Raw genomic sequence first — 21,054 nt, forward strand, 5'->3', positions numbered from 1 at the left:
AGGTAGGCTTGGGAAATTAAAGATTAAACGTAAGAAAACTATTTTGTCCTCCTTCTTAAGTTAGTATAGTGCAGCATCACCTACTGTTGTGTATTTTGTCTAAACTGTTGGAAGGTAAAAAGGCCTTTGATTCAGCTTTTTTCCTCTTTCCATTGTTATTATAAGTATTTAGAGTATGTATTTTGAAAAGGATTTTAAAATTACTTAAAAAGTATATCTGTAAATGTATCACTTTGGCTCTAAAGAGAAAAATGAAAATGAAAAAGTAATTGATATTCAGTGTCCTAAGATGAGGTTTCCAGGTTGTAAATTTGTGTGTAAAATACGCAGCCTTGAAGATACTTATGTTCCTTGGGAATAGACATTGTGTGTGTCTCGTTAACTAATATTTGTACCAACCAGTTCACTCTTTTGCTCCTAGACACTGAATGTGTCTCTTGGGTGATCTGAGAAATAAAGCCAGTTACATACAGCACTGTTGTTTCTTAAGGGAGCCAGTAATTTGATTTCACCAACTTGCATTTTTGTTGAGCATAAAGTATTTAGTGTATACTGATATTGTGTGTATAGACTAAAGTCTAAACCTACTTAATATATTTTGTAACACTTGGACATGAAGTCTTTTGACTCATAAGTAAAGTTTATTTATTACGGTAAAAAAATAATAGCCTTTTCGTTATTAAAGAACAGTTTCCCATCAAATGGATGTGAGTGAAATGAGCAATGTAAAATGCCATGGTGCTTAACCCTATGTCCTTCCTATTCCTTCCCCTGAAGCCCCAGACTAGTCTATTACTTGTCTATAAGTTGTCCCGTTAGTGAGTTTTATATAATTGTTTAGAACTTTGGAATGGTATATGTTTTATAGTTTGTTATGAATTTAATTTTTAAACAAGAAAGTTGTATCCAAATAGATTATCTATTAAACTATGTCATTGCCTTCTGTTAATGGTGGGATCTTAATTCTCGGAAAGGGTGGAAAAGGGTAGAGAAGTCTTCAAAAATAAATTTTATCTGCTCTTCTTAGAGTTGGGGAGCTGACAAGGCCCTTCTGGGCTGACCTCTATGTCTTGATTTTAACTATCTTAGAAGAGCTCTTCAGAAGCCACTATTTTGATTGAACCTTGCTCTTTGGATTGCATTGTTAAGCCTAAGATTCATGAGCCTCTGTCTTGCTCAGAAGACTGCCGTATATACTCGTGTATAAGCCGGGTTTTTCTAGCACATTTTCTAATTTCTAGCAGTATGTACCTCAGCTGATAGTTGGGTCAGCTTATACTCTAGTATATATGGTAACTGAAAAAATGAGCTAGAGCTAGCTGGTCTTTGTGCAACCACTTTGGCACCTGCTGAGCCAAAAGCTTGAGACTAGGTGTGTGTAAAATTGAAAATGCCGAGCCTTGTCAGTAGCTGTTGAAGCAGTGGTCATTCTGTGGTCTTCTTCCACTTGGTTTCTGGTGTTAGTCATGCTTCCTAAATTTCTAGAGGTTGATGGTCTTCCCTCTCGGCTCACCTTTGAAGTTTTTCCAACCTCCCTTAAAATGTGATGAGTTGTATGAGCCCCTAATAAAACGATTAAAAAATAATAATAAAAAAAAAGAACCTGAAAAAAAAAAAAGTTTGATCCGTCCAAAAACTTTTATGTGTGGGCCAGCAGTCCCGTAAACTTGTTGCAAAAACTCTATGAATTGAGAAGATGTCCATTTGAGTTTTGTTAAAAATTTGATAATAGCTCTGATCTCAAAATCGTTTCCTTGGCACAAAAAGTATAATATAGTGAGACTCAAATATATTACTGAACATGTCTGTAGCTCTCTAGTAACCACAGGGTCATGTTTGTTTTGAATAAGCTCGTGCACATAGGAACTAGAACTCCAATAACAATACTTTTTTATTTATATAATGTAAATCACATGTATTATAAAATTTTCTAATAGCCACAATTGAATTAAATTTTAAACTAGTAAAGCTAATTCTAATCTCTTATTTAACTTTATCCAGCTAAGATATTTCAATTTATAATCAATATAAAAATGAGATTTTTTTTTTTAATTAAAAAAAAAATTAAAAACATTCTTGTATTTTGTTTCCTTTTAAACTAATACCTACAATCTGGTTTGTTTTCCAAATTTACAGTACATCCTAATTTTGACTAGCTGCATATCAAATATTCATTAGGGATATATGGCTAGTGGGTACTGTATTGGACAGTGCAGTTCTAGAACGATAGAATCTTGGCTTCCTAAAACGTTGGTAAATGTTGACTTTAGAACAACATTGTGCCACATATACATGCTATGAGAAAAAAGAAAACATAAGTACACCTGCTGTTGGGGATGGCATTTGAATCCAGTGAGTCATTTACCTTTGGATTAATAGTGGTCTTTTCCTCACATCCCAATAATTATTATCTAGATTTGCTAGTATGAAAACTCAACCCTGGCACATATAAAAAAATTAATCATAATTTTTAGATCAGATTTTTTTGTCTAGATAAGTTTTTTAGGAATAAAGATTCTAGCATTACCCTTTTCTTTCTTGGGGGCAGTTCTAATACTTGCACACATATTTTAAAATTTAGATGTAAAAGAATTAATGTTTGTCTTCAAATATGTAATGCTATAACAAAGAATTCATGAGCCTACCATAGGGTAGGCTGGCCTCAGTCAGTGGTTTTGAACTTGGAGAACTATCTTCCTGCTTGAATCAAATACATAACTGATTTTTTATGCAGGAGCACTCAGCCATAACGTTGAGTATGCCTGTTTTTGTCTCTTAAATTTTTTACTGTTCATCATAAAGTGTCTTTATATCAGGGCTTTTTTTCTGTTTATATACTTGCTTTTTTGGGGAATGAAAAATTTGTTAGTAGCAACATCGTGACTCATAGATGTTTCATTTTTTATTATCTTTGTCTTAATTTGCTAATGTGGTACTCAGTATTTGGAAAAAGAACTAACTTTGCAGGCATTGGAGGAAAGATTCTATAACTATAGCCTTTGTAAGAACTGCTGGGTTTTTAATAAAAAATGATTGGAATATTTGAACTTTTAAGAAAGCTTCACATAGAATTACAGATTATCCACACTACCGATTCACAAACTTGTGTATTAATTACTTGGGGGTTGTTAAAATACAGCTTTTGATCCTAGGGTTTGGATATTTCTGAGAAGTTCCCTGGGCGATGTCCACACTGTCCTTCCTTTTGAATAGCCAAGGATGTAGATATTTAAGAAGGAAATTTTCTTACTTAACTAGTGGTAAATAATATATGACTCTTGGTTTGAAGAACATTGTATTGTGTTGTTTCTATATTTTTCAGTCTACTGTGTTGCTTCCAGATTTATGACCATTTGTGTTGATATCTTCAGCGACTTTGTTTTCAACATAAATACTCAGTAAAGATGGCTTAAATTAAAATGGCATTATGTAGAGGACTAGGAAATTGTAAGCCTGTTTGCTTGTCATTTGTGTGTATATTTCTTTCTTCCAGAGGAGTATGCTGTTTTCTTTTGTTCAAAATTATATTTCTGGCCAACCGAAATTTTAGGAACTAGCTTGACGTAACAAATTACTTTTAAAAATTTTCCCTTCCTGTGGCCAGGTAAACAATTTGATACTCCATTAAAATGACATCGAAGGCATCTCTTCTTACACTTGTGAAAATAGTGACCTCAATTTTCTATTTAAAAAGTCTGTTCTGAGGACTGTAACTTCCTGACATAAGAACATGGCTTAAGATTTTTACTAGTTCTTTCCTTTTTCTCCTTGCTTTTTGAGTTCTAATGATCATGTTTGAAGAAGCCTGAGGTATTTTAGTGTCTATTAAGATTTCCAGCAGTTTGAGCTCAAGAAGCCTGTATTTCTTAAGGAGTTAAACATGTCATGTAGAAGTTCAGGGAGGATTTGAATACTCATTCAGGAATGCTCCAGCAGGAGGCCCTGGTGGTGTAGTGGTTCACATTAGGCTGCGATCCACAAGGCTAACCGTTCGAAAGGACCAGCTGCTCAGGAGAAACGACTGGATAAACTACTTCTGTAAAGAGTTGCAATCTCAGAAACTCACAGGGACAGTTAGATCCTCCCTGTTCTGTAGGGTTTCTCAGTCAGTGTTGAGTTTGAGTTTTGGGGTACTCTTACAAAAGGGATCTTAGAGACTTAATAAGAAAGCTATGTAAATAAAGCTGTATGTGGGTGTGTTTCACAGTCTAGGCAGCCATGGAACAGCCTTATTCTCCTGCCTTCTACAAATTAGAAAAGCAGTTAGAATGTATGCTTAAGGTGATTGCAAGGGAAAACAAAACTTTGGCATCAGAGTAGTAGACTAAATTTACAAAAAGAAAATGCTTTTTTACAGAAGAATGATTGTTTTTTTCCTCCCCTCAGATTAGTTCAGAAAAGCTACCTAGAATATAGTGTGATTACAAAAGCAGAAATTTTTGTTTCTTTGGTTGTAGAAGATTAGTAGTACTCTGTTTCCCTGAAAATAAGACAGTGTCTTATATTAATTTTTGCTCCCAAAGATGGGCTAGGTCTTATTTTCAGGGGATGTCTTATTTTTCCATGAAGAAGAATATGGTACACATTTATTGTTTTATTAAAAGAAAATGCGCACTTCCTGTCTGCTCCGGCTGTGCTGCAGCCAACAGTGAGCTGTGCTGCTATGGTCCAGAGGTAGCTTTGGGGGCCTTATTTCTGGGGGATGCCTTATATTTCAGCGAGAGGCAAAACTAAGTAGGTGTTATTTTCGGGGGATGTCTGTCTTTCGGGGAAACAGGGTAGCAGATTAGATCTTTGTTCCCTTGTCACCTCTTGGTTTGAATCTTGGAGGAATTACCTACGTCATTCCAAAGAAACCAGTTTTTAATTAATGACTACTTAAAGAGAAACCGTAGCATTTTGCTTAAAGTTATGCATTATGAGCATTATTGACTATTTGGCAGTGATTGATTTGCCAAATCAAGTCATTGTCTTGTGGGGAATGGTGATATTATAGTACGTTGTGTTTTCTGTTGCTTTCTATAAACTTCAGTAGTTCTATGTGAGGAGATGTATTTTACAGTGGATATGGAGTAGGGTGAGAATAAGGAAGACCAAAGAAGAATTGATGCATTTGCATTAAGGTGTTTGCAAAGAATCTTGACTAATGCATGGACTATCAGAAGAAAGAACATCTCTGTTGGAAGAAATCCAACTAGAAAGCTCGCTTGAATCAAGGGTGCTGCGACTTCATCGTGCATACGTTGGCTACGCTATCCGGCGGACTAGTCCTGGAGAAGAGCATCATGTTTGGTAAAGGAAGGAGGGGCCAGCAAAAAGAGGAGGACCCTCAGCAGGATGAATCGACACCGGGGCTGCAGTGGCTAGCAGAGCACCGATGTGAAGACGATGCGGAACCCCACGGGGTTTAGTTTGTTGTACATGGGTCCCTGTGATTTGGGAGTGGCTTGACGGCATCTCACAACATGTAGGAGGGAATTTATAATGGTACTCTCTTTGAGTCCTCATTTTGTCAGATTGCTGAGTGATTGGAAATTTTAGGAATTTTTCATTCAGGTTTACCTTTGTATCTATTTGTTCCTCACTTTTTCTTTCATCTCATAAAACCCACTATTTGATATCACAGTAGAATGTAATACTCAAATTTTTACCTCTCCCATTCTGTTACCAGAATCTTTATATTATTCTTCTTTTAAAAAATATTTAACAAATATCTTGTTGGAAACAATATTTGATCTGGTTTAGCTTATATCCAGTTTAATATGGTTTGAGTAGTATCCCTTTGACTTGGGGTTGGGAATATTTTAAAATAGGAGTATATTAGCTATATATGTAGTGAGCTTAAAAAGGTACCCATGCAGAAATAGATCCTGGGCAATACTCTTAAAGGGAAACAACATTTTGAAGTCTATGAAATGGAACTTACTGGAAAGTTAGAGGTGCTACTGTTTTCCTAGGCTCTCTACTTGTGACAGTTAAGTGTAGATTGAGCCCAGGGCTCAGCACATTAGAGACTTAAGGAAGAAATCATTTCTTCAATTTTTCCTCTGCAGTGGTGGTGACCGCGGTGGCTTCAAAAATTTTGGTGGTAAGTGCTGAGTATCCCAAAATGTTTCAGTGGAAATGCTATATAAATCTAAGAGCCACCAATATCCCGCAGACGCAGTCTAAGCCCTTTCTTACTCTGTTGAGGCTGGTGTGTGTTGTGTGCTTTTAAAAATTAAATATATATACATATTTATCAAAGTAAACATTAAAAAGGCAAAGTCGATCTCTTAAAACAGTCCAATGGGTTTCTGAAACCGTGAATTTGCATGAAAGAGTCTGTGGTGACCAATGAGACCTTCACTGGATTTTGACACAATGTTTTTGTATAAAGGTGGTTGACATGGTGTTCGTAAATTAGTAGGGTTTTCCAAACAGCCTTCACAAACAGAACTTAAAGTGTTACTAGCATAATGCCAGAGTGGCGGGTGCTGTCTGGGACAAGTTTAAAGAAATGTTGAAATTCATCTTATTTCTTAAGCTTTTAATAAACAGTATATACTTTTTGTAAATCTGTGATGATTGACCTTCAAGGATTTTGGAAGTATTGACTTTCATGCTTTGGTTGTTATTGCTTTTTTTCTAATGCTTTCAAATGAGTGCCCTTAAATAGCTTATTTCCTCCTTTCTTTTTCCCCTAGGTCACAGGGATTATGGTCCCAGACCAGATGCTGGTAAGGCTTATAGAAATTTTATGACTTTTGCACTTAAGAGAATGTTAGTTGTGGTTGCATTTTTTGGAAGGGAAAAGTGTGTTTGGTGGAATCCGCACAGGAGGAGTTAATTTGACAGTGGCGCCAGAACCCAGGGAACGTCATTTTACAGACACCAGCAATCAAAATTCAGGGGGATTCATGAGATAATTGCTCTTTGTGTTTTCCCATTCCACCTTTTCCTTTTTGAAGAAATGCTTGATTTTTTTGCTGCTAATTAGCATTAATCATTTAATTGCAACACATCAGATTTAATGAGAGTATTTTTATTGTTAGGAATTTTTATTGTTAGAAAAGTTGTGTCGAGCAAGTGTTCCACTGATTGGTAGTCTCTTAGTGGGTCAGAGAAGCCAGAGTTCATACCTCAGAGAACATATTTATTCTCAGCACAGGTCACTGATTTCATGTGGCTTTTTACTTTTATGTGAAGCCAGGGCCTTAAATTTACTCAAGGAGCCTTTTTAAAGTTAATATGATTTAGAGGTTAAAAATCTTATGAGTCAAAAAAATTTAATATATATTGAAATCAGCACTTTTGTTTTTATTAAGATGCCAAAGTATTCTATATGGATGGCAATTTCTGAATTATCCCTTGATGGACTGAATTTTTATACATCTTTCTTACTTTGTTGTACTAATCCAAAAGTGTGCGTGTAAGGTAAGGTGTGTGTACAAGGTGCTCCTACCCTCTGGTATATACAAAGCTTATTTCAATGAACGAGAAACCAGCAATTTTGCTTGTCTTGCTTGAAAGTCCAAATTATTAGACTTGCAATTTTTGCTAGAGAGCCTTAAAAGTACTGATTAGCCATAGAGAATTAAAGCTCTCCAGAGAAAATAATACTAATTTTATACTAACTCTTCATCTCTTCATGAGCCTTAGGTCCTGTATCTGATCTGAAGAGTGAGATGTATAAGCTCTCTTTCATTGGTTTGTGTATTTCACACAGTGGTGGACTGGATCCACTTTACCCAAAGTTTAGCTGTAAGAACTGATTTACTACCAAATAATTGTTGACTACTTTGCATGTCTTTATAAGGTTCTTATATTGGTTTTCTATTCCTTTTGATTATGGAAACAGTTGAGTATCATACGCTGAATCATTGTTCTTGATTACGGAATAGGATGTAGTAAAACCAAGGAATATGTAAAATTAACCCTAACTTTTTTCCTTTTAGATTCAGAATCTGATAATTCAGATAACAACACAATCTTTGTGCAAGGACTTGGGGAGGGTGTATCTACTGATCAAGTGGGGGAGTTCTTTAAGCAAATAGGAATTATCAAGGTAAGAGTATGGCTTTTGTGGAAAAGCTCATAATTATTGTCATATTCTTGTTAAAATACGTAGATTACATAATAAGCCTGTATTATAATATGGAAGACTAGTCTCAAAATTGCTTAATGTACATGGTTACCCATGTCAATAGACCGTGTTAATTTGCTAACAAACTTTCCCCGTGCTTTTGCTTACTTGTCTATAGCCTTCTTACACTGTAGTTTTCCATCCTAGATCCTAAATATAGTCTTTGCCCATCTGCTAGAACTGTGCAAAAGCAAATGAAGTTATAAGTGTAATTTGTGCCAAACCATATGCATAAACTCAGATTGTTACTACAAACCTTTTTTGGTGGGTGGGTGTGTGGGGATATTTAAAAATTACACTATGCTACATATTAGCATAATACATGTTTTATTTCCTAATGTTTTTTTGGGGGGGGTCACTTATGCGAATGGAAGAAATGATGAAGTCAAAGAGCTGTGTAGGAAATTCCAGTACGCAGCTTGAGAAAACAAAAGTTTTATATTGAAGTGTACAAAGACCTAGTGTTAGAAAGCAAAGAGAAATAATATACTCAGCCGCTCAGCATATCTCATAGTGAAAGAGCAGACAAAATTCAGGCCTTGGTTGTAATATTAAAGGATTCTATGAGGGGTATCGGGGAGGAGATGAGCCAGTCAGGGTGCGATGTAACAATGATGAGAAATACAACTTTCCTCTAGTTCCTAAATGTTTCCTCCCCGATCCCACTACCATGACTCGAATTCGATCTTGCAATTCTGGCTAGACCAGAGGAGGTACACTGGTACAGATAGGAACTGAAAATACAGGGAATCCAGGACGGATGAGCCCTATAGGACCAGTGGTGTGAGTGGCAAAACAGGGAGGGTAAAGGGAGAATGGGTAGGAAAGAGGGAACCGATTACATGGAACTGTGTGTGACCTCCTCCCTGGGGGACAGACAACCGAAAAGTGAATGAAGGGAGACGTCGGACAGGGCAAAATATGACAAAATACCCATTTATAAACTATCAAGGGCTCATGAGGGAGGGGGGAGCGGGGAGGGAGGGGAAAAATGAGGACCTAATGTCGGGGGTTTAAATGGAGAGAAAATGTTTTGAGAAACGATGTACAAATGCGCTTTACACAATTGATGTGTGTATGGATTGGGATAACAGTTGTATGAGCCCCTAATAAAATGTTAAAAAAGAAAAAAAAAATACAGAAAAGAAGGAAAAAATAAATAAATAAAGGATTCTATGGGTTAAATATTGAATGATGCTGGAAGCTTTAAATGACAATGGAAGAAAAAAAACAATGGAAGAAATATATTCAGGCCATTGTAGCAAAAAAACTGACATTCAACCATTTCACGTAGCATACTGTTGAGCACTGATGGTACTGAAGGAAGAAGCCCAAGCTGCACTGATGACATTTGTCAAAAACAAACATAAAACCAAGGCTCCAGGTATTGATGGAACACCACTCGAAGTGTTATAGCATCTAGTGAAGCACTCATCTATGCCAAGAAATACAGAGCACACCTACCTGGCCAATGACTGGAACGATCCCTATTTGTCGCTTCCAAAGATAATATGACAAGTTATTAAAAATATCACAAACAAGTAAACTTTTGCTTATGACCATTCAACACTGGTTGTAGCAGTACACTGACTCTTTGAGGTCTGCCATTCATTTCAGCCAGAGTCAGAAGAGGATATGGATGGAACAAGGGAACATTGCTGGTGTCAAATGGATCTTGGCTGAAAGCAGAATAATAGAAAAATGTTTACGTGTGTTTTATCCACTGTGCAAAAGCATTTGATTCTCGATCAGAACTATGGAGAATATTAAAAGAATGGAAGTCTAGAACACCTTGTGCACATGCAGAATGTGTACATGGAACAAGAAGCAGTTTTATGAGCGGAACAAGGGAATACTGCATAGTTTAAAAATCAGGAAAAGTGCGTTAGGGTTCTATCCGTTCACCATAGTCATTCAACCTATACAGAGCAAATAATCTAAGAAACTGGATTATATGAGGAACACGTCATCAGGATTGGAGGAAGGTTTATCAACAACCTGTGTTGTGCAGATGACCCAACCTTGGCTTGTTGAAAGTGATAACAGTATTGAAGCACTTGCTGATGCAGATCAAGGACTACAGCCTTTAATATGAATTGTAAGTCAATGTAAAGAAAACAGTTCCTCACACCTGGACCAATAGATAATATCGTAATAAATGGAGAAAAGATTGAAGTTGTCAATGATTTCATTTTACTGCGTCAACAGTCAGTTCTTATGTGAACATCCATCAAGAAATCAAACAAGGTACTGTATTGGGCCGGTATGTTGTACAAGATCTCATTAAAGTATTGAGTCGTAATGATGTCACTTTGAAGACTAAGGTACACCTGACTTAAACCGTGGTAGTTTTTCTGTTGGGGTAGCAATATTTTTTTGTTCACCATCAAATGTGTGCCCACACCCCCCACAGTTTTATTGACATATAATTCACATATGCACATCAATTTTGGCTTCGTAGACTGAATTTGGGGAGTTTGCCGTCTCTTTGTGTATTTTGGAAACATACAATTAATTAGTTCAGTCATATCAAGAAGAGCTGTACAAGCATCACCACGGTCAATTTTAAAAGATTTTCTTTATTCTTATACTCATTATTATTAACCCTCAAGTTTCCCTGCCATATCCCCAAGGAACCATGAATCTAGATTATGTAGCATGAGTTTCATATACAGAAAAGACGAAGACCACAGAAGAATCAATCCATTCATTTAAATTGGGAGTGTAGGTGAAGAATGTTCAAATTACTGGAAGTGCTAGAAGAACATAAAAATTTGTCTTGGTAGAAGTACAGCCAGAATCCCTCTTAGAAGCAAGCAAATCGAGACTGTCTTAACAAACCTGGAATTGGATGTTAGTCAGGATGTTAGTCCCTGGGAAAGGACAGCGAGGTTGGTAAAGTAGGTCAGTGAAAAAGATAAATAGTGTCAAGGACAAGGACATGGATGGACGGTGGCTACAACAATAGGCTCAGACATAATGGTGATTGTGAGGTTGGCACAGGACTGGGCAGTGCTCTCTTCTGTTGTACTCAGTTGCTCTCAATTGGAACCAGTTTGATGGCACCTCACAATAACACTGTCTTGTACACGATTAGTCTCAGATATGTATACATTTTCAGCTCTTCCTTAGAAAGTATCAGAGCAGGATTAGTAGATTGTAGGAGTTGTCAAATCAGATTGCAATTTTCCTTGTTTCGGTGTCTGTGCTATTTATTATTTTTCTTTCTTGAGTTATAATGTCTTAAAATATCAATTACATAAGAAATAATATAAAAGTTCACACAGTTCTTTTAGTAAAAATTCTCCCTTGTCTTCTACTCCCATCCCAGCCAAATTCCAGTGTCTCTTTAGTGGTTACTTGTTGGTTTGCTTATTAGTAATGATGTCGTTTACAGGATAGATGGTTATATGAAGCATTTTTTTAAAAGTATTTAAAAAAAATCGTGTGTGTGTGTGTGTGTGTGTGTGTGTGTGTGTGTGTTTAAATGGTACACAGGTAAGACAGTCACTATGTATTATCTTTATAGCTGGGGCTTTCACTTTATATAGCTTGGGGAATTTTCCTTGTCAGCCCCTATAGATTATTTTTATATTAGGGGCATAATATTTTTATTACAAGTTATCTGAATGGTATATAATCATACACCTGTACAATGCTGTCTGACACCAACTTGTTTTTTCCTCAGACAAACAAGAAGACTGGCAAACCAATGATAAATCTTTACACAGACAAGGACACAGGGAAGCCAAAAGGGGAGGCCACGGTGTCATTTGATGACCCTCCTTCAGCGAAGGCAGCCATTGACTGGTTTGACGGTAGGCCTTATCGTGTAGTCTTCAAGATACAGTTCACTTAATAAGTTCTCGAGTGTTGGGGTCAGAGTATGTTCTGGACTCCAGTGCTTCTTCAAGTTACTCTGCCGTAATTCTGCTATATGTACAGGCCTAAGTTTTTCTTTTCTTTATTTTTTCTATTTTGTCTTTTTAGGCCTAAGTTTTTGTGTACCATTAGCAATTATTTGAACCCTAGAACACCCCCCCTCCCCAATATATCTGTTGTATGAGGATCTCAACATAGGTGTCGAGGATTGGCATGTTTGATTCTAGTCTTTTAAGATGTAGAAGAATTTTTTTCAAATATGAAGTTAATGCATTCTTAGAAGAAATAAGACTTAAGTTGAAGAAAGGGGTAAAGTATCCATAAGTCCTCTACTCGAGATAGCCACTGATAATATTTCATTAACTTTTCCGCCAGCCTTTAAAATGTATTTTTAATATGGTTTATACTTTATAAACACAATTTTGTTTTGTGCTTTTTTCTTTTTTTAATCATTTTATTGGGGGTTCGTACAGCTCATCACAATCCATACATACATCCATTGTGTCAAGCACATTTGTACATTTGTTGCCATCATCGTTCTCAAAACATTTGCTTTCTACTTGAGTCCTTGGTATCAGCTCCTCATTTTCCCCCTCCCCGCCACCCATGAACCCTTCATAATTTATAAATTATTTTGTTTTTCCATACACAGTCTAACGTCTCCCTTCACCCACTTTTCTGTTGTCCGTCCCCCAGGGAGGGGCTTATATGTAGATCCTTTAATCAGTTCTCCCATTCTACGCCACCCTCTCGGTATTGCCACTCTCACCACTGGTCCTGAGAGGTTTGTCTGTCCTGGATTCCCTGTGTTTCCATTTCCTATCTGTACCAGTGCACATGCTCTGGTCTAGCCAGATTTGTAAAGTAGAATTGAGATCATGATAGTGGCGGGAAGGAAATATTTAAGCACTAGAGGAAAGTTGTGTGTTTCATTGTTGCTACCCTGCACCCTGACTGGCTCGTCGTCTCCTGACTGCAACCCTTCTGTAAGGGGATGTCCAGTTGCCTACAGATGGACTTTTGGTCCCCACTCTGCACTCCCCCTCATTCACAATGATAGTTTTTTTTTGGATTTTGCCTGATACCTGATCCCTTCAACACCTTGTGATCACACAGGCTGGTGTGCTTCTTCCATGTGGGTTTTGTTGCTTTTGAGCTAGATGGTGGCTGCTTGTTTACCTTCAGGCCTTTAAGACCCCAGAAGCTATAGCTTTTGATAGCCGGGCACCATCAAGTTTCTTCACATTTGCTTATGCACCCGCTTTGTCTTCAGCAATTTTGTCGGGAAGGTGAGCATCATGGAATGTCAGTTTCATACAACAAAGTGTCCTTACATTGAGGGAGTACTTGAGTGGAGACTCAATGTCCATCTGTTACTTTAATACTAAACCTACAAATATATGTACATACATCTACTTCCCCATCATCATATATATTTAAACCTCTATAAATGCCCTTTGCCTCCTAGTTCTTTCCTCTATTTCCTTTTACTTTACTCTTGTCCCACTATCATGCTTGGCCTTCATTTGGGTTTCAGTAATTCCTTTCCTCTTGGTTACATTGCCCTTGATCAAGTCCTACCAGGCCTCTTAAACCCTCCCGGCTACTGATTTTGGATCATTTGCTGTTCCCTCTCCCTGGGGTTATTAACACCACTTCCTTTCCCTCACCTCCCTCTCTCCCATTTCCCCTCTGAACGTTCAGTCCCGTTGTTTTCTCCTCCAGATTGTTTATCCGGCCTATCTTATTTAGATAGACCTGTAGAGATAATAATATGCACAAAAATAAGGCAGAGCAAAACAAAGCAACAAAAGAAAACAACAACAAAAAACCAATGACAAAAAAAGAGAAAAGCCTGTAAATAGTTCAAGGTGTGTTTGTTGGCCTTTAGGAGTGTTTTCCAGTCAGATGTGGTGCCACACCTAGCCCCAGTCCATTTTTGGTACTCTTTGCTATGATTTTGTGCTTTTTTCACTAAACACTTTAATGCAGGCAATTCCAATGCTATTACATGTCATTTTTGTTATGCCCTAAAAATATTTTTATACTCTAATTTCATAATAACTAACACTATATTACAGCATATAGGCTAGGCAGGTTTCTAAGTGTTAGAGATGCTAACTCAGTCTTGACAGTAACCCCGAGTTGTGTGCCCTATTGATCCTCATTTTACTGATGATGAAACAGGCATAGAAAAGTTTCCAAGATTGTAAATAGCAGTCTGATTCGGAACTCAGGCTGTGTAGCTCCGCTGTCCCTAAAGTAAATAACTGCTGGATTGACAGGGTTTGTGGTTTCTTTCATGTAGAAGATTATTGTGCATGTATCTTCCTAAAACAATTAACAGTTGTTTACTTCTTCAGAGATGGGTAGTGATGCCCTATCTTCCTCCCCTGTTTTGTTTACTTTTTTGTACTAAGATTAAACCCCCTCACCTTGCTCTTGAAGACTGAGGTGTACTTTTCTGTTTCTGTCATCGTTTTTGTGAATCGTGAAATACTCCTTTTGCTCATAGAATGTTACATTATTGTGTCTCCAGGACTAGCCATTAGACATCTTTCAAGCCTGGAATTGAACCCTACTGTGGGGTCAACTTTTAGCCGAACAGTAAACAAGGTTATAAAGTGAACAGTTACCCCAGGGAGGTGCGGACTGTTTAGATCACTAAGCCATGTGAGGTGCAAACTCAGAAGGCAGGAAAGAACGCTGAGTGGAAATGGGGAACACAGGGAGGAAGTGGGAAGTGTGCTGTTACATTATGGGGATTGTAACTACTGTCATGAAATAAGATGAGTATAAATCGTTGAATGGAAAACTAATTTGCACAAATTCTCATCCAAACCACAGTAAGAAGTTAAAAAAAAAGTGTGGCGTTTGCCCACAGGTTATAAATAAATGAGCCTCTTAAACTTCATAGTTATTCCCAGCTCTTACAGTTTTTAGGGTACTCACCCATGAGTCTGGGAGAAAGAAGAGCTCTGTGCTCCCGTGAAGAGTGGTAGTCTTGGAAACTTACAGGGGCAATTCTACCCTGTCCTATAGGGTCACTGTGACCATTGGCACAGTGGGGGCAAGTTTGTTTCTGTTGTTGTTTATCCTTGAGTTGTTTCCTATGTCAAAGTGCTTGTCATTCCATCTGCATCATGAGATGTTGCCAGCCAAAGGCATTTAGGGTTTTGGTTAGGAGCTAATGCTCCTGGATTTGTAGTTATTTTACAAATACTTGTGCACCTTTTCCTTATACTAGTATGTCAATTCTCTTGTTTAATAAAGTGGAAATAATTCCTTTTGTTAATATCAGGGTATATATATCTGCATGTATTTAATTATATACATATTTCAGATACTTGCTTGATAAACAATTGAAATGGTATGAAGGATATAAAATGAATGAGTTTCCTTTCCACCTTTGGAGAGAAAAAGAAGCTTTGTTGTGGTTTAGGTGAAATTTTGTGGAGCAAATTTGTCTCCCTTTCAATCACTTATACAGATATTCTGTGACATTGGTTGTAATCCTAGCAATGTGCCAACACACTCCCCATTTCCACCTTGACTTTTTTCTGTTCACGTAGTTTTCCTTACTCTCCCTTCTTAACTTTACTTACGGGTTCTTTCTGCCTTTGACTGTCAAGGATTTCAGTTCCCCTCAGAAGTAAGTGTGGTGGCAGGCCTTATACAAACATTAATATGCAAAAGGACTTCAAAAAGGACTGTGGAAGGAAGCAAATTTTGATGGATGTGGGCCAGTCTTCCTTGCCTAGTCCTCAACTATTCTTGCTCTCCCTTATGAAAAATAAGTAAATAAATGAAGTTGTAGAAAAGTGGAATTAAAAGATAATGGAAGCTGTACGCATGCTGTCTTTGAAAAATAAGTGATAACATAGTACACGCAATATCCTTAGCTTTCATGTTGAAGAAAATACATAAGTCTAGGCAGAAGTGACTTTTCCAGGGAACTACCTGCTTTATTTGATAGAGGCCATGTTTGACACTGTTACTTTGACTCTTTGAGCACCAGCGTGTTTCGCATTTCTTTGAGGACATGTCAGTATGCCTTATTTCTTTGAAACTTAAAATTTCCAATATGGTTACAGTCTTATTGGGATGAAGGGGTGTGGAGTAGGAACTTCAGCAACATTTCTTCAAAATCATTTATTTTTTCTTAGGAAAAGAATTCCATGGCAATATCATTAAAGTATCCTTTGCCACCAGGAGACCTGAGTTCATGAGAGGTGGAGGAAGTGGAGGCGGACGGCGAGGTGAGACGTTTGTCACAGGGCTGCTTCAGTTTGAGTGCATGTCCTGCACTTGCTTGTGTGCAATTCTGTCCTATCCCCTGTTCTCTCTAGGTCTTTTTAAGTCTTCTATTGTCAGATGTTGGTGGGTACTGAATAGTAGATCAGGTATATGAGAAAGTATTGGAAAATGGTTCCAGAAGTTTATTTGGAAAGCTACATATGAACAGTTTGTTGTTCACCTGGAAATCAGGAGGCCATTGTTTAAATGATACCTACTTTCCTGCATTAGTCTGACCAGCTTGTAAATGCCCTAATCAGTTACTGCTATCTTGTTTATTTTTTTGTTTCTAGTTCCTCCAATTTGGGATATATCTTCTCATTTAACAGTTATCATATATTCACACACTGAGTAGATAGAATGAACTTTTGTTTTTAAAGTGCATTATTTGTACTTTAAACGGGCACCTTTTCTTCCATTTACTAAGTAAAGCCTCCTATCAAAGAATTACAAACTTTCACCACAAAGGGTTTTTAGGAGCTTCCCAATTATTGTTTGGTACTTTTTTCATTTGAGCTTTTCCTCTGCTTTCATATCTGCTGCTGATATTCCCACTTTTTCCACTTTCCCTACCCTTCCCAAGGCCGTGGAGGATATAGAGGTCGTGGAGGCTTTCAAGGAAGAGGAGGAGACCCTAAAAGTGGGGACTGGGTTTGCCCTAATCCGTAAGCATACCACTGACTTTGGTAGGAGCAGGGTGGGGATTGGGCTTGGAGGGGTGAAAGACTGGGTTCTGCATCTGTTGCAAACTCTAAGAGCATTCTTTTTCTTTTCTTTCTTAGGTCTTGTGGAAATATGAACTTTGCTCGAAGGAATTCCTGCAATCAGTGCAATGAGCCCAGGCCAGAGGACGCTCGCCCCTCCGGAGGAGGTGGGTTAGCTCTCTGAACAGTATCCACCTGGTGCTGGTCTGCTGACTGCACTCAGGAGGTTTTGCAATGTTTTGCGATGCTCATCGATTTGCATTTCTCCTTTGCAGATTTCCGGGGGAGAGGCTATGGTGGAGAGCGGGGCTACAGAGGTCGCGGGGGCAGAGGTGGAGACCGAGGCGGCTATGGCGGAGACAGAAGTGGTGGTGGTGGCTACGGAGGAGATAGAAGTGGGGGTGGCTATGGTGGGGACAGAAGTGGGGGAGGCTATGGTGGGGACAGAGGTGGTGGTTATGGTGGGGACAGAGGTGGAGGCTATGGAGGAGACCGAGGAGGCTATGGCGGGGACAGAGGAGGCGGTTATGGTGGAGACCATCGAGGCGGAGGTGGTTATGGCGGAGACAGAGGTGGCGGCTATGGAGGAGACCGAGGCGGCTATGGAGGAGACCGAGGCGGCTATGGTGGAGACAGAGGAGGCGGTTATGGTGGAGACAGAGGAGGCGGCTATGGAGGAGACAGAGGAGGCGGCTATGGTGGAGACCGAGGCGGCTATGGTGGAGACCGCAGTGGGGGGGGCTACGGAGGAGACCGCGGTGGTGGTGGCTATGGTGGAGACCGAAGTGGAGGCTATGGAGGAGACCGAGGTGGGGGCTATGGAGGAGACCGAGGAGGCTACGGAGGCAAAATGGGAGGAAGGTGAGGCTAATTTGGTAATTTTTTATCTTACTGCTCTTAGATTTTAGGGTCTGTGCCCTATTTGTCATGGTTATTTCTGTCTTACTCTTTGGAACTTGAATCCCATTGGCCTTAGTTAAGATGGAGAAGTTAGCAAACTTTTGTTTGAAAATTCTTATTAGTAAATATTTATATTTAAGTGTCTGTGTATGTATGATTTTCCCTCAAAGCTAGAGATATTTGAGATGAAATAACTTTATAAAACTATTTAAATCAGAGATTATTAATCAAAATGAGGGAAGAAGACATCTTTCATAGGGGTTCTCTATTAAATGACGTGTGCTATCCCATAGGTGTTTTTGGAGAGTGTAGTAGTACCTTTCCAGATAAAAATCACTGATGATACGGGTGTGTTGCGCACACGAACGACGTAGAGGCAGACAAGGTTGAAGAACCAACTTTTCTATAAAAGCGAAAAATGTAAAAGCACTTCAGTTATGAAAGTAAACATTGCATGCATTGTAGGGCAGTGAGAATTTGTATCGCATATGCTTAAGAGCATGGCATTGAGAGCTAGACTTTTCATCTCTGGCTCCGTAATAACGTAATAGCTGTGTGACTTTGGGCAAGTTACGTAATCCATCAGAGCATCAGTATTCTCATTTGAAAAATGAGGCCACTAATAATAGGAAAACCTTTGGAAGTTAAATTGCTATCCGTTTTGCTGGCCTGAAGTTAGCACTATATAATTGCTAGCTATTATTAATTACTAAATAGTCTACCATCTATTGAACACTTACTGTGTGGCAAATAATGTGTATATACGTTTAGTCTAGTATTCCTGTTAACTCCATGAGGTAGATGGGACTTCCCATATTATAGATTCATACATGCTAAATAATCTTTCCCAGGTTACATAGATAGTGGCAGATTCAGAATTTACACACACAAGTGTATTCTTGCTCATCCTGTTAGAATGGCCACCATCCTTTGACTTTCTGTAATACCTCAGTGGGTTGTCATTCTTATTCTAGGTGGAAAAGTGTTGAGTTAATGATAGTAATTTAAAACAGATCAGTTAGGCATGGGCTTCCCCTTACAGAAATTTATTGTCTAGTGGATGCCAACCATCAGGCATCCCAAAGAAAGGTCTAATGCTTCTTTGGTGGAAAAGTAGAATTTAGCTGGGCTCTTTATTTTTCATTCCTAGAAACGACTACAGAAATGATCAGCGCAATCGACCGTACTGATGACTGTTTTGAATGTCCCTTTGTCTCTGACATGATTCGTAGTGAAACTGCCAGAGTTTTGCCTGCTGCTTTCCTCGTGGCCTCTTGGGTAGTAAAATTAAGTGACATTTGGATTTTTATTTGGGTGGGAGGGTTGGGGCAGTTTTTCTTTTAGAAATGTCCATTGGAATTTCCTCTTAGTTTTAAATCTTTTCCTTCCCACTCCTTGAAAAAGCTGAGTGCATTGTAAAATATTGCCAAAATGGAACGTGTTTTGTAATACTGCAATAAAGGCTGCTTGTTTTTTGTGGACTTCCTAGATACATGAGTGCATTGTTCTGTCATACTCGGGACTCGGATAGTACAGACTCTAACCCTGAAGCATTAGGAAATGAGTCCAATAATGTGCCAATCCAGTAAATGAAACTGTTACTTTCGGCGTTATTTATTGAGCTCCTACTATGTTTAGATTATTCTGAAGAATTACTACAAATCAGAATCACTTGTTTGCTAACTGATGCATTCCTAGGGGTCACCTCAGGTGTGTGGAGTTAGAATCCTCGTGGGAGGTGGAGAGGCAGGGCTGATGAGACCTGTTATTTATGGCAAGCTGGCCAGGATATTGCAACAGCTTAGTAGCTTAGTACTGGTTTACATCGAGAGCCATTTATTCAGGTCATTGTCCTAGATGCTGAGAGAATGGAGGTCTAAGGGCTAGATAGGCAGGGTAAGGATTCCACAATTTAGGGTTAAGATAGTATTGTACTTCGTTTCATTAAAAAACTACATATCCTTTTCTTGTGGTTAAGGCACAAGACCAGATGCTGGTACATTACTGATAAAGTAAACAGATAATAAAATCGTTTGATACATGCTCCAATAAGGAGAAGTATAAGGTGCTCTGAGAGCACTTTTTCTAGTCACTTGGGATCACTGAGTCTTGAGGGAAGAATAGATAAGAATTCGCCAAGTAAAGGGGGCTGGGATAAGGAAATGGTGCTTGCAGCAGGAAAGGAATGACATGAATAGATCGAGAGTTGGGAGAGAGTAGGAAGCAGGCTCTGCACTTTAGGAAGACTGAGTAAAGGTACTGGAAAGAATAATTCAGAGGTTTACATGTAAGAGAGAAAAATGGAGAAGTGAGCAGGCATATGTGATTGCATCTCATTTTTACCCTCCCTCCAAATTCAGTAAACCAGTCGCCATTGAGTTAAGTTAATCCTGACTCATGGCAACCCCGTGTGCTTCAGAATAGAACTGCGCTCTTGCTGTAACGGCCTGTGGTGGTCTCCTAAAACGTTCTGTTACTCAACCCGGAAAACTTCCTCAAATTCACGCAAGTCAAGAGAGTCAAATCTTTAGGACCATTTTAAGAACACTTGTGAAACAGCCCAGGCCATTAAGGGTATGCATATCCAGAAAGCCACTAAGTACTTGAAGGATGTCACTTTGAAGAAGAAGTGTGCCCTTCCGACATTAATGGTGATATGAGAGGTGTACTGTACCCAGACCAAACAATGGGGTTGGGCCCAGGATCGATGGACCCAAAAGTGGAATTTTTGCTGCACATGCTTAAAAATGCAGAAACTAATGTTGAATTTAAGAATTTAGATTCCTCCTGACACAACCGCTGAAGCCAAAGCGGGTGAATTAGCAAATGTGGTGAAGAAAGCTGATGGTGCCCGGCTATCAAAAGATGTAGCGTCTGGGGTCTTAAAAGCTTGAAGGTAAACAAGCGGCCATCTAGCTCAGAAGCAACAAAGCCCACATGGAACAACATATCAGCCTGTGTGATCACGAGGTGTAGAACGGATCACTGAAGACAAATGGGTGCATAAGCAAATGTGGCGAAGAAAGCTGATGGTGCCCGGCTATCAAAAAGTATAGCGTCTGGGGTCTTAAAGGCTTGAAGGTAATCAAGTGGCCATCAAGCTTAGAAGCAACAAAGCCCACATGGAAGATGCACACCAGCCTATGC

The 21,054-nt window shown here is 38.7% G+C and overlaps 1 protein-coding gene across 1 annotated transcript in view; it reads left to right on the forward strand.

The window, feature by feature from the left end:
- Positions 1 to 19,388, forward strand: part of TAF15 (TATA-box binding protein associated factor 15) — a 32,611-nt gene extending 13,223 nt beyond the window's left edge. Inside the window, exons 8-16 of the mRNA XM_030888071.2 lie at positions 6,054 to 6,088; positions 6,687 to 6,719; positions 7,938 to 8,047; positions 11,814 to 11,943; positions 16,174 to 16,266; positions 16,887 to 16,968; positions 17,086 to 17,174; positions 17,283 to 17,868; positions 19,058 to 19,388. Of these exons, the coding sequence (XP_030743931.2) occupies positions 6,054 to 6,088; positions 6,687 to 6,719; positions 7,938 to 8,047; positions 11,814 to 11,943; positions 16,174 to 16,266; positions 16,887 to 16,968; positions 17,086 to 17,174; positions 17,283 to 17,868; positions 19,058 to 19,097 (1,198 nt within the window). The 3' untranslated portion in view covers positions 19,098 to 19,388. The remainder of the gene's footprint in view (positions 1 to 6,053; positions 6,089 to 6,686; positions 6,720 to 7,937; positions 8,048 to 11,813; positions 11,944 to 16,173; positions 16,267 to 16,886; positions 16,969 to 17,085; positions 17,175 to 17,282; positions 17,869 to 19,057) is intronic.
- Positions 19,389 to 21,054: the final 1,666 nt, after the last annotated feature.

The sequence above is a fragment of the Echinops telfairi genome, unplaced genomic scaffold, assembly GCF_000313985.2.
Source record: "Echinops telfairi isolate 266 unplaced genomic scaffold, ASM31398v2 ScPeMD7_7458;HRSCAF=8496, whole genome shotgun sequence".
NCBI lineage: Eukaryota > Metazoa > Chordata > Mammalia > Afrosoricida > Tenrecidae > Echinops > Echinops telfairi.